The sequence below is a fragment of the Cygnus olor genome, chromosome 2, assembly GCF_009769625.2.
Source record: "Cygnus olor isolate bCygOlo1 chromosome 2, bCygOlo1.pri.v2, whole genome shotgun sequence".
Taxonomy (NCBI): Eukaryota; Metazoa; Chordata; class Aves; order Anseriformes; family Anatidae; genus Cygnus; species Cygnus olor.
In genome coordinates this window covers 45,496,584-45,510,159 of record NC_049170.1, presented here as the reverse complement: position 1 = coordinate 45,510,159, position 13,576 = coordinate 45,496,584, and the positions used below count along the sequence as shown (strand labels likewise).

Sequence of the window (13,576 nt, the reverse complement as noted above, 5' to 3'; positions counted from 1 at the left end):
TGTAAAAGACTAATGAAGATTTCTATTAACACTTACAGAAACACAGGAATCATAATGTAGTATCTAAATAACTTGTTTCACCTAGTAGACTCACAGAGCCAAAACCCAAACTTACTCTGAAACATTACCAAACCAGAGTAATTACCTCTTCTCTTCAGGATCAATATCATACTTCTGCAGAAAAAAAGTTAATGAAGATGCATGTGTTACCTTACAGCTAAGAGCTAGGTTAGGTGTTTTAAGTCTTAGTATCCTCTGTTTTTGTAGTAACTTTTGTCCGTGTCTGGTTAATGATTCCACTGCAAATGGTTTGGTATCTCTACACCCTGAAGGCCCACAGCTCAGGAAAACAAGCTGCTCAGCAGGGAGCTTCACTGAAGAAGGAGATGGACCTGTGAAAAAGCCACCCCTGTGGCTGCTGTACCCTTAGAAGTGGTGGCTGCTTCCTTTGGAGCCATGAGAAATGTGGTGTTTTGGGTCTGCTAACCTCTCTTTCACACGGGATGGTTTGCACATTGCCCAGCTCTCTGCTATTTTACCCTGTGAGCTATTTTTTGTTATACCAGCTCTGCATTGCTCACCTCCTTCCACATGGAAATATGAGATTTATACCTTAACGACTCACAGGTGTATAAGAAAGAAATCATTGTATGATGACTGAGGAAAAAAATGGTTAAGGAAAGAAGGAAATGGACTGATTTTTCTTCCATATAATTACATTACTGCAGTTGCAAGCAGATGAGGACAAAAACAATACAGGAAACAGTAAACATCAGCAGTCTTAGCAATGGTTTGCTGAAAGCCCTTTGTGTATTCACTACCTGTATTACTTCCAAGGGCCTCTGTGAACCTTCCAAGGTCACTGTGCTGCATCTAGCAAACACTGCCAAGATTCTGCAAGTGTTTCTATATTGAAAACAGACTATATAATTAACGTCACATGAGATCATTCTTGCATTTGGAAACTATTGACGAAATCAAGGCACTAGAAAACAGAACAGCTCAATCTCTGTATTATGTATGCACAGCATGAGAAACTAGGGAAATCATGCTTTTTGTGCAAAACAAAAAGATGTATTAGTATAATTGTAATGTTTTGCGTGTTTGGGGATACTTGACATTTTAAAATGAATGAGTCTATACTTATAATTATGTGTTTTATAACTGGAATACAATTTTCAGACTGGATGAAAACTCTCTACTGCTAAACCAATTATGACATTACTCTCCACTTAAAAAAAATCCTTAGAAATTCAGGATAACAGAATGGCTCATGGATCTATGAAATGCAGCTCAGTAAAGAAGCTGAAAAAGTCTGGTTCCAAGTTTAAAAAAAAAAATCTGTATCCAAGTAAATTCACAAAATCTTACACATTTCAAGGGTTGGACCTGAGGCTCAATAACAGGCAAGCGGAGCACCAGGATGAGCATCCCAGTACAATACATCACAGTTTAATTGTACCCTTTTGTATATCAGCTAATAGATCCTCTACCAAGTTCATTCTCTTTATGTATTCAAAGTGAATCACACCAAATGTAAAGCTGCTAAGAACAGCTGAAGCGATGGCATTGGCAGCTGGCATGCTCTTCCCATCCCCAGTTGCAGGATGGAAAGGAGTAGTATAAGCTTCTCAAAGAATAATCTATGACTCTCAAGAAATGAAAGTACCGGCAAAAGCACAGTGAATGGTCACCCACCCTAACTTTATACACTTACCTTAGTTGGCTACCACTTTAGGCACCAGCATGACAGAAATGAAATTTATCTTCCAAGGAAATTCAGAATAGGAGCTTACAACATATGTCTTGAACTATCCTGTGTCTTTCCATACAGAGAGCCCAGAGAAGTTTGCAGGCTCCCAGGAAAGGTTTCTAAAACTGGGCACTGTGAATATCCTCCTTTGTGGCTACTCTGTTCAATGCCTGATTAAGCCAGGCAGTTGAATATTTGCATAACTTTAAGCATCTGTTGTCTTTCTGAAGACAAAGGACTACTTGTGTTTAATATTATGCACATTCTGAATTACTTTGCTGAACTGGGACTTCAGTCTTTGGCACCTCTACTAGGACAACAAATGAAGAAACTAAATATTTGTGGCCAGTTTTATGACATGTAGCAAATAGGGCTACAAAAATGGTGAAGGGTCTAGAGGGGAAGATGTGTGAGGAGTGGCTGAAGTCACTTGGTTTGTTCAGCCCGGAGAAGACGAGACTGAGTGGAGGCCCCATGGTGGCCTACAGCTCACGAGGGAGTGGAGGGGAAGGCACTGAGCTCTTCTCTCTGGTGACAGTGACAGGATCAGAAGGAACGGTGACAGGGGAGGGCCAGGCTGGATGTTAGGAAAAGGCTCTTCATCCAAATGGTGGTCGGGCCCTAGAACAGGGTGGTCATGGTACCGAGCCTGCTGGAGTTCAAGAAGCATTTGGACAACACTCTCAGATATATGGTCTGATTTTTGGGTGGTCCTGTTTGGCCCCAGGAGTTGGACTTGATGATCCTGGTGAGTCCCTTCAGAGTTGGGATATTCTGTGATTCTATGATTCTAAATAACCTAGTATTGATTTAATTTACGCTACAAGGCTGAAGGTTTTGTACTGGAGACAACTTCAGAGAAGCCAACACACATCCTATTCTACAGACTGAGTAAAAATTCCAAGACCATTTGCATTAGTGACCTGCAACTTCAAAATGTAATCCCATTTTCCAAAATCAGGCTGGAGAGATACATACACAATATCTCCAAAAGCAAACAAAAATAATGGTAAAAACACACTGTTCTTGCCAAATACTTGTCAGTAGCATCTGTTCAGTTCCTACATTGCTCATAGCTGGCAGGGCTGCACATTACAATCTATATAATCAGTACATCCCCATCTAACAAATTATGAATCACTTGCAATTTTCGCTTAGCTCAGATGCATTGCAGAACCAGCACAACTTTTGCTTCATCCTTCTTTTCCTTCCAACAGACACCTCCAGGATGAAACCTTCTTGAGAATAATAAGAGGTCCTAAAACTGAACAGCCACTAAAATTGAAGGCAAACAATGACAATACTCTGGGCATGTGGGATGAGTGCTCCTGACTGTTTTAAAGACGATATCATTTCCAACTTAACAATACAGAACTTCCCGTTACAGCACAGAAACACACATTCAACCTGCACGTGTGAAACCTGAGGCTTGCTAATTATTTTGCCATTGCTCTCTGTCTGATTCTGCATGCATTATGCTGAAAAGGAGACGCCACTAGTAATGAATTATTTCTAAAGAAAATTGGATCTAATCAAATACTTTGATTTATTTCTTGTATGGAAGCTAGGCAAAGTCTACATGAACATAATGGATTTTCCAAGATTTACACTTCACTTCTCTCCAGACCTACCACTCTAATCTTGAAGATGTAATTTGATGGAACTGGATACCAGGCATCACACTGTTCTAGATGTGAGGATAAAATGCTATGTGCATGCAGACTGAATAAGAACCAGGAGAGTATCCTAGGGGAGTCCTGGAGATTAGGACCCTACCAGGCCCTAAACGCTTAAGAGATGGAGACTGGTCTTTGAACTAGGTTTGAGGTGTGAGAAAACCTGTGGCAAGGATGATGGATATGAAACTAATATTTTGTCTTAGCCCATGGAAAGCAAAAAGCTACTATTATGCTATAAGCTGTCTTGGGATCACCACACAGAAATTACTACCAGAAAATGGAGTGTTGAACAGAGTAGCTGAAGTGTGTATAAGAGGAAATCTCATGCTCAAAAACATTACAGGATCAATATCCTCCAGAATAATATCCTCTACCTGGCCGCAAAAATCAGCCGTAGCTCAGCCAATGACAATACCAAATTTGTCTCTTGCCTGCAGGAAAACATCTTAGTCCTCATGCATATTTACATCATGATTCCTTCAACATGACAGTCAATAGCAATCAAGGTCTCTGTGATTTTTTAATTTTAGTCTAAAACCCCAATTAACTTTTCTATATTTACTGCATTTTGCTTCACCTAAAGATGTCTTCAGTGATGTCAATAACAAAACCAGTTTCAGTAGGCTCAGAGTTGGTCCTGATGAAGGTCCACCCAACACCTAATAAAACACTAAATCAAATAGTTTTTTTACAGCAATACTTCAAAAATATGTGGAAGTAAATGTACACGAAGTCTTCTATGCTTTAGGCATTTTAGGACTACTAATCTTACAGAATATCCACTGCCTATTCAATCACTTCAGTATGACCTTTCTTTCTGAATTTTTAAGACGGATGATACATTTGATGTCAATGTCACAAGCAAAAGAAGGATATATGCATACAGCTCATGAGTCTAAGCCAATAGTGTTATAAGCATTCACAGGAATAGAATAAAAATATCACTAAATGCCTTTTCTCTATGACTTCTGAAAGACAACTTTACTTACACTCAGCGGGTGATGATGAAGCCTTTTGCCTGATCATGGTATGCTGCTGTGTATAAGACTTCAGGGACTGACTAAGAGGTGCTTACTGCTGTGCTAAAGGATTTTAATTTACTTAAAAATTGGGGCATAAAAGACTTCCTTTTACTGGCATGCATTTTATTGAATTCTAAATTGCATATTAAAGTTCACTGCTATTAAAATTACTCATTGTATGTATTCATGGATACCTCCACAAAGGAGTACAAAGTATGCTGTACTAACAGTTTTTTTTCTGCATTTTCTACATTTTTATTTCTTTTCATATTTTCAGGACAGAGAGAACAAGACATAAATTCTATTCTATAGATATTCAATTATGCAAAAAAACAGACTTTGTGAAACACAAATTCTCATTTTACAAAGCCCAAGAAATGAATTTTTACTACAGTGATGAGAAGGTTTCAAAGGGATGCCTCCACTCACTGGACACTTGGGAAACAAATGCTACTTGATAAAGGGAGGTGAAACTGTGAATATAATCACTGTACCAAAACTTGAATAAGGCTTTTTCTTTTCCACAGATTTCTGCACACACTTGTCTAATTTCTCACCATCTCTTTTCCATTTTAGATCATGAAACCCTGCAGTCAGATCTCAAGCATGCATAGTAAGACATTCCACAGAGCTGTGAAGAGCCATCTGAGGTGGTCACATACTTGGAAAGAAGTAAGACACAGCAAGATGAAAAGAAGCAGAAAAGCTTTTTTAGTTACACATCTAAACGTTCTGGGTCTGTCTCTTCTTATGCAGATTTTGACCTCTTTAGCCTCTTATAAGCTACAACAGCTATCAGTGCTGTTAGTTCATAACTGAAGAAAGCATTTGGTTTTGTCCACCAAGCTTTTCAGACACTGGCAGAATGCAAGCCAGTGTTTGCTACAACTCCTCTAGGCTTTCCCTAGGGACAAAGCCAATCTTTCAGGCAATTAGTACTAACAAAGCTTCTGATATCGTGTAAAGAAGGCTTTGCCAAGCTTTATGGACCTCAATAGAAAAAAAAAAAAAGAAAAAAAAAGAAAAAAAAATAAAATGAAGAAAGGAATAGGTGGTATAACAATTTGATCTGATGGAAAAAAATGCTTGGCTTCAGGAGTTGTTTCTGAAGAACAGTGTGGCTCTCTTCTGATATGTATTGTTGTAAATTCTCTGTAGGGGAGCATCAGTGGAACTGCCACTAATTTTTCCTCATTTATCTCTCTGGTGAAGACAATATGGCTCTACATAGCATGTGAGAGTATAGCTTGTTAGACTGCAGCACGCAATACTGTCAGGAATGGGAACCACCATGAAAATGAGATGGTGGCCAGGACAGAAAATACTCCTCCTGTTTCCTGCATCTAACAAGATTCCTAAGCCTAAAAACCCAATATGAGGGATATGAGTCACAGAACTCTGATTTATATACTTGGCTGACTTCCCACCATTAGCAGGCAAAGCTGTGAAGGAACATAATAAGAAAAAGCTCAGATAACCTTTGCAGGAGCTAGTTCAAAAAACTGAGATTTCTCATCAACACAGTAGAAGATCCTAATACCGAAATTGTTAGCACTGAGGTAGAAATTTTTGCTGAGAGAATGAACTACACTTGAAAGATAAAGTTAAATTTCTGCTGCTATAAACTTTATAATGAATACTGATACCAATTATAACAAGCTAGAAATTATTGTCACCGGAGTAGGTGATTTTATCATAACTTTTACAGAGAGGACAGAAATTCAAAATGCCGGAACAGGGTGTGCAATAGGGATTGGAAAAAAAATGTCAGAGGAAACATTCAGGGACTTCAGTGAAGGAAGCTGGTGACTGTATCATAAACACTATCAGGCTGTCTATAGGTTAAGCCTTGAGCAACTTTTTATTTAAAATAGGAGATGAAGGACACCTACCTACCTTATTCAAGAATATCAATGGCTTCCTTCTACACTCCTGTAAAGGCTTTTAGCACAACTTCCTGATACCTTCTCACATGAATATATGTATGAAGCCCTGCACAAGAATACATTAGAAGCTACCCAAATTGGCATTCTGAAATCCAGCAATTCTCTGCACTGTCAAAGAACACATTCAGTGCAACACACTGCAATGACTCAAGCAATGAGCACATCACACCTTGTCAGGAGAATGTCCTGCTGCAGCTGTTTGCAAGCCCACATCATTCACGTGTCAAAAATAGTTAAAGGCCCATTTGCTGTTAAACCTTATGTTCATTTTACATGAATCTACCATTTTGTCAGAGCTAATGAAAGAGCTTTTTTTCATTAATGTTATTTGTAATATTTAGGTATAATGATTACTTTCTGAGCTATTCATGATGGAAAGAAGAGTTTCCCTCATCACAATCTATTGTTTTTGGCACCAATCCCAAACTTTTATATTTCTGTTTCTGCACTTCCACATTGTTTCCACTGCTCTTCTCCATTCCCTTGCAAGAACTCCAGCTACTCATTTCCTATGAAACAACAACAAAAAACATATTCTCTCTTTCATTAGAAGATGTCAACTCAAGACCCCAAAATAAGTCCATGGTTTCCTGAGTGAAACTGAATAGCATGTCTAAATTCTTTAAGCCTTCCCTAAGTGGCCCTGCTGTGCAGATGAAGTACAACACATCATGTGAAGTTTGCTGAGGAATGAACAGAGCAGCTAAGGCTACATGCATCATCCTGCAGTCAAATGTACTTGCTTCTTACCACTAAAAAATCGTCCACTGTGCTCTAAATGCAGTTTGGCCAAGTGGGAGAATTTGCAAAGATCTCCTTGTGTATGTGTGTGCTGGGTACTGTGCTCACTCACTTGTTCCTTAACACTCTAACTTCCCGGCAATTAACATGCTAGCTCACCTTTAGATATTTAGATATCTAGATATTCAGATATCACACGATCATATTACATCTAGAAGAAAGAACAATAAACTGAGTAGATATTTTGATAGACTTCTTTAAACTAGCTATTATAGTTCACAAGAAGAGATCTGCAGTCTTATTTTCAAAAAAAAAAAAACACAAAAAACCACCAAGCAAAACCAAAACATTCTCCCTTCTCCCCTTGCCCCTCTCTTCCTCTCTTCCTCCCTTCCTCCACCCCCCAAGTTTTTAATAAATTTAATTTTAAAATGGTTCACAGATATGGCTCACAGAAACAGTCTGCCACATGTTCTCAAGATGCCAGCTGGGTGGGCATTTCAGCCCACAGACCCAGCTGACTGTTCTCATTCAGGAATTAAATGACTAGGAAAGTGTTCCAAAACTGTGAGGTCTAATGCATTAAATGTGAATTACTGAAGCTAATCAGCTTTTTCATTAGCATATGACTGTTTTATAAATTATGCTGAGGCATGTCATTTCCAAAAGATCATACAACAGCACTCCCAATTTTTTCATTATGTAACTACTGTTACATGCTGATCCTATCAGAACCAAGAAACTGTGAAAACCAAGAAACAGCACTGAAAAATAGACTTTGATAGAAGTAATTTAATTATACCCGAGCACTAAAGATGATGACCATGAAGTTCAAATGGTTAAGGTTTATCCTATAACTGTGAGAACACAAGGTGAAGGCTGGAAGACAGGTGGGCATTTTGACTAAACAAACTCACCTTGCAACTAGCTGGTGCAACATGATGTGTTTGGTTTTTTTTTGAATTTTAAAAGTACTTTCCAAGAAAAGAGAATGGAAAGGAATCAGGCTGGCAGACTGTGAAGCCTGCTGACTGGTTTCACAGTGAAGACTAAGCCATGAAGTGAAACACTAGGGACAGCTGCTTCTTGAAATACCATAAAACTGAAAACCTTCTACCTGGAGTAAATCTGATTAGTATGTCTCTTCAATACATGGCGCATTTTGCACTGTAATGTATTTTACACAGTGATTGGCACCCATGCTGTTACAGTTGCATTAATTTTCTTTAGTGGACTCACTTAAATAACCACCAGCATTAACTGTTTGGACTCACTTGTATTCTGACAACATGCACCAGATAACTGACACTGCCCACCCACACAACAGAAAACTGCCCTTTTTTAAAAAAAGCTTACAGTCTGAAATCAGTTGAATGTTGCAACACTGCAAAGAAAATCTGAGTTCAGAAATAATGCATAGCATTCTGATTATCAGATTAGTATCTAAATTAGTGTAATAAATCTTGGAAGGCCAGAAATTACTGACAATTTACTGGAAGACGCTCAAGATACATTAACGAGTACATTATAGAAAGGAAGCATGGATCTTTGTTTTACTGAGACACTGAAATCTTTATTAATAAAGTTTGGGCTTTAATGATGATGAAAGCAATCAGACAAAGAGTTTCAAAGGTAGCTGCACATGTAACTTCCCATGTCTCATTTGAAAAATCAAAGGCAACAGCAATCACATTTGGTTTTAAACAGCATATCATCATGGAAAACAAACCTTAGCCTTTCCATGCAAGAATGAAGTGTGGGTGGGGGAGCAAACATGATGGGAACATGGAGATCAGCAACTGATTTATGTACATGAGTTGAGCTAATAAAGAAAGAGAAGTTCAGAATGATCTAGACAGCAGTGAAGACATACTGGAAAGGATGACAATAGTTGTGCAGATTACAAGAAAATAATCAGAAGTGACAGTCAACCTTCATCCTCTGTTGAGGCAAGTATGCATCTGGTTTGGAAAGAATAGCTTAGCATCCACTTCATGTTGTTGCAGGAACTTTTTTTTTTTTGGGGGGGGGACAACACATGGTTTTATTTAGTGTGTTCTGCTGTTTTTCAAATCCCCCCTCTTTCCTTAGATATTGGTAACACAAAAATATGTTACTTACTCCCTCATGCGTTTCAGTTTGGTCTCAGCCATTGTGCTGTTGAGAGCTCTGAATCCCTGGGGAGTCCCTGGAGCCACTCTGGTGACAGTTCCCGAGCCTACAAATCAATGCAGACACACAACCTTATTCACCTTCATCCCCTGAGTACTACTGCATAGTCAAGGGCAGTCGGGAGGAGGAAGACTATTCCTGTTCCTCACAAGGTGCCACATTAATTAAAGATGAATTAGATTATTAAATGCCTATTAAAAACAATTCCTTTCTTAGGGACATGTAGATTTATAGCTCAAAGGCAACAAAATTGTAATGTGAATTTTCCTGCTGTGTAGCATACAGAGAATTACATTACAACAGAAAAGACCCAAGGAAATGCTGGCACAGATAAATATTCAACAAAATGAAGTTTACTAGGACAATATCTATTTTTCTCCATTGTTCTTTCCCTTATTTGTAACAGTAAGAACCTTCTTCCTAACAGGCAAGTCTCTCCTTTGGCTTGCTTAAAATGTAAAATGCCAGTATTTTACCAATCAGAGAGTAAATTGACTTATGATATCACTTTTCCTTTCAGATGAAGGTAGTCCTTAAATCCTTTATATATATATACACAAACATACATACATGCATGTATATGTAAATACAAATTTATATACATATGAGGAATATGACAAATATACATATGCATATCCGCCCCCCACACACACTTTCTGTTCTTTCTGTTCACTTCAGTTGCCTTGTTGGTTGTTGCAATATTTAATGACCTAATAGTCATAGAAGACCATGGTTTTCATCTACAGGAACCTAGATCTGCACAGTCACAGAGGACTATCAGGGTTGTCAGATCAAATATCCTGCAATTTTATGCCACCACTGCATCACACAAACCTCTGCCTAACCTGACCAATACTTCAGGTTTAAGTTAGTGATTTATTTATTTATTGCCCCTACTGCCTCCACTGGAAGACAATTTCAGAGCCTCACTGTGACCTGCTGGCTAAAATCCCTCCTCTAACTTCAAGCCAAAATTTATTTACTGGCCAGCTTGTGCTCATTTTTCTCCTGTGTTAATCCTTTTCTTTGACTTACTCAGTTCTTCCCTTCCCTTTAAATACTCCTTTAATTTATTTGCGTTTGGAAAAATAAAGATCCTGCTTTCAGCTTTCACTTTCCTACAGCTTTTTTTTTTTTCCTTGCAGATTATTTGGTATTAGGATTCCACTTCCCAAAAGAGGAGAATGTATATCATGGTGGAACTCATCCTGTGCAAATGTGCAAGCTGTGGCACACAGCACCCACTCTGAACAGACAGAGCAGGGTTCTGCATAGGGTATGAATAAGCCAAAAGTCACACAAACAAGTTAACGCAATGCCTGGTCAACATGGACACACTCTTCCCTCCTGGCAGGGGTTTTTAGCTTGGAGTCCACTGGGTTTTAGCTTGTATTTCATTAACGTTGATCATGTACAGCCAGAAGGAGCTTGCAGCTACCTTTCCGCTATAAGCAGTGTAGACACACCCAGAGAGTACCGAACACTTCTCGTGAATGCATAATCATTACCTTCCCAGGAGTTAAGCTCCTATGTCTGACATGGTTATAGATCCCGACCACAGAAATTTGAACACTGAGAGTCAACTTTCTGTCCTGAAGGACCCGACTGAATCCCTCACAGTGAGCATCTGCTGGATTTAGAGCTTTACAAGTGAACACAGGAAGCAGGCATGGAGCGAGACTACAGAAGAAATGGATTCCTGACTCCATTGTCTAGCTACGGAAAAAAATGTTTGAATTTTTAAAATATTTTCTTAATTTCTCTGACCACTTAATGGCTAATAGTTGACTGGTATTACAATTGAGGTATAGTTAACATAGTTTATAAGATCAAAAATGACAAGCTCAGTTCTTATGAGCAGCCAATAACTTAACACATCATAAATATATATATATATTTTCTGATGATTTACTCTAATACCACACATGCATACCCATACATTTTAACGTGGTCTTTAAGCATTCAATTACTTTAGCAGCACTGAAGAATTCAGATATCCACAGAGTGACCCTGAAGAAGCTTCAAGTACTGCAAAGCAACGTTCATGACTTACCAGGTGTCTCACTCCTCTTTGAGTTGGTAGAGAAATAGGGTCCAGATGTGAGGATTTGTGCTTTGATATCATTGTCAGACTTCAAAAGCAATAAAAAAAGTTTTGCCCTGAGCACCAGTGGTCTAAGGAAAATGTAATTTTTTGCATTCTTTCAAGACAGAGTATATTTAATAACAGACTCCACCTAAATTCTGGTATTACTATTATTACAGGATATATCATTGTGGTAAGAGCTCAGCATACTCTTTCTGCTTAGTGGGTTCAGTCTATTTATTGCTTCAATACTTTATCTCCCTCTCCTATGACATTTCATTATTAAAGACATCCTTCTTGTTTTGGTTTTTTTTTTTTTTTTGTTTGTTTGTTTTGTTTTGTTTTCTGGGATTCCAGGCTATATAATTCTTACTTTGTCTACTCTCCACATTGGCAGTTGGCCAAGCAAAGCCTCCTCTCTAAACACAGACTAATATCTATCTTTCTCTCCATTAAATATGATCTTCTGGGTACTGTGAAGTAGCTGCAAGGACTACAGATTGTAGGATGCTGTAAAGCTGTGGTTAGTCATAAAAAATGAGTTCTCAGTGAAAACCACTAAGAGCTTTTCACATTGTTGCTATGAAAAACATCAAAACTTTTCCTAGAATGATTCATAACCCACACCAACTTCTATATCACAGGCATTTTCTTAGAAGCATTTACTTGATTAGTAGTATATTTTGCACCCAGCTTTCAGCAGTTTGCCTACCCATACATCAACACAGAACTATGCTTCTTCAAAAAGTGGCCAAGTAACTATTTCCATTTTTAAGCAATTTATCATTCTTAATTCATTAAACAAAATCAAACAAAACAACAAGAAAATTGATATTTTAAAACCAAGTACTGGCACTTTCTAAGTATGTTTAAAAGATGAATACTCTCCCAGTCTTTAGCCTAATACAATGCCACAGAAAAACATAGGGCAAAATTGTCCTCTCGGGTCAAAGAGCACCAGTTTCAAGGCTTTCACTGCATCCTTCCCACTTTGTCTAAGTGAAGAAAGATGAAAGGTTCCGTAGGCAAAGAAATACTGTCTCACAATTATTCATAGATACAGTTACAAAGGATGATTATGATTAGCCAATGAGACTTCCATACATTATGTCCCAAAGGAATTCCTACCTACATTTCTGCTAAAAACCCAATTGTCCTGGTTTCAGTTAGGACAGAGTTAATTTTCCTCCTAGTAGCTGGTAGGGTGCTATGTTTTGGATTAGGATGAGAAGAGCGCTGATAACATGCTGATGTTTTAATTGGTGCAGAGCAGTGCTTACACCAAGCCAAGGACTTTTCAGCCTCTCTCTGTCCTGCTAGCGAGCAGGCTAGGGATGCAGCAGGAGCTGGGAGGGGACAGACCCAGGACAGCTGACCCAACCTGGCCAAAGGGGTATTCCATACCATCTGACCTCATGCTAAACAATATATAGGGGTGGCTAGCCGGGGTGGGGGGCCAGCTGCTCGGGGATAGGCTGGGCATCAGTCAGCGGGTGGTGAGCAATTGCATTGTGCATCACTTGTTTCGTACACATTATTATTAGTAATACCATTATTGTTATTATTATTATTATTATTATTATTATTCTGTCTTAATAAACTGTCTTTATCTCAACTCACAGGCTTCACTTTCCTGTTTCTCTCCCCCATCCCAGAGAGGGAGGGGGGAGGGTGAGCGAACGGCTGTGTGGTGTTTAGCTGCCGGCCGGGTTAAACCACAACACCAATGAGTGGTGATAGAAATCTCTTGCATCTCTTGGTAAGTCATTATGTGTTAAGAAACTATTATCTCCACTGAATCATAGACTTCTAGTTTAGATTTGTTTTTTTTTCAGCTTTCACTTGTACATATAAGATCCTCCAGTGCCTTTTTTTACAAGATTGAAAAGCTCCTTAGAAACAGATTTATTTTGCTGAGTTTAAAATATTTATAATAATACAAAGTGATCAAATTGCCTCTAACTTTCTCCTCTTTTAAGCTAAGCAGACTTAGTATATCTTAAAGACGTTTTTTCAAACTTTCTTTCATTTTGAAGCTCTGTTCCGGGATCTCCCCAGTTTTCAAACTTTACCAGCATGTACTGTGATATTTCAAATCTACCCCCCACAGAGCTGTGTAGCTAACCCCAAATGAACCTTGTACTGCATTGAAGTGCTATTATTCACAGTGATTCAGT

The 13,576-nt window shown here is 38.5% G+C and overlaps 1 protein-coding gene across 5 annotated transcripts in view; it reads right to left on the bottom strand.

Moving 5' to 3' along the window:
* The window catches only part of NEK11 (NIMA related kinase 11), a 103,617-nt gene that overhangs the window by 8,932 nt on the left and 81,109 nt on the right, over positions 1 to 13,576 (bottom strand). For 4 of the 5 annotated variants that reach the window (XM_040548411.1, XM_040548410.1, XM_040548413.1 and 1 more), the window contains exon 15: positions 9,263 to 9,359. The exons of the other annotated variant lie outside the window; for it this stretch is intronic. In XM_040548411.1, coding sequence (XP_040404345.1) covers positions 9,263 to 9,359 — 97 coding nt within the window. The remainder of the gene's footprint in view (positions 1 to 9,262; positions 9,360 to 13,576) is intronic. 5 annotated transcript variants of the gene reach the window in all.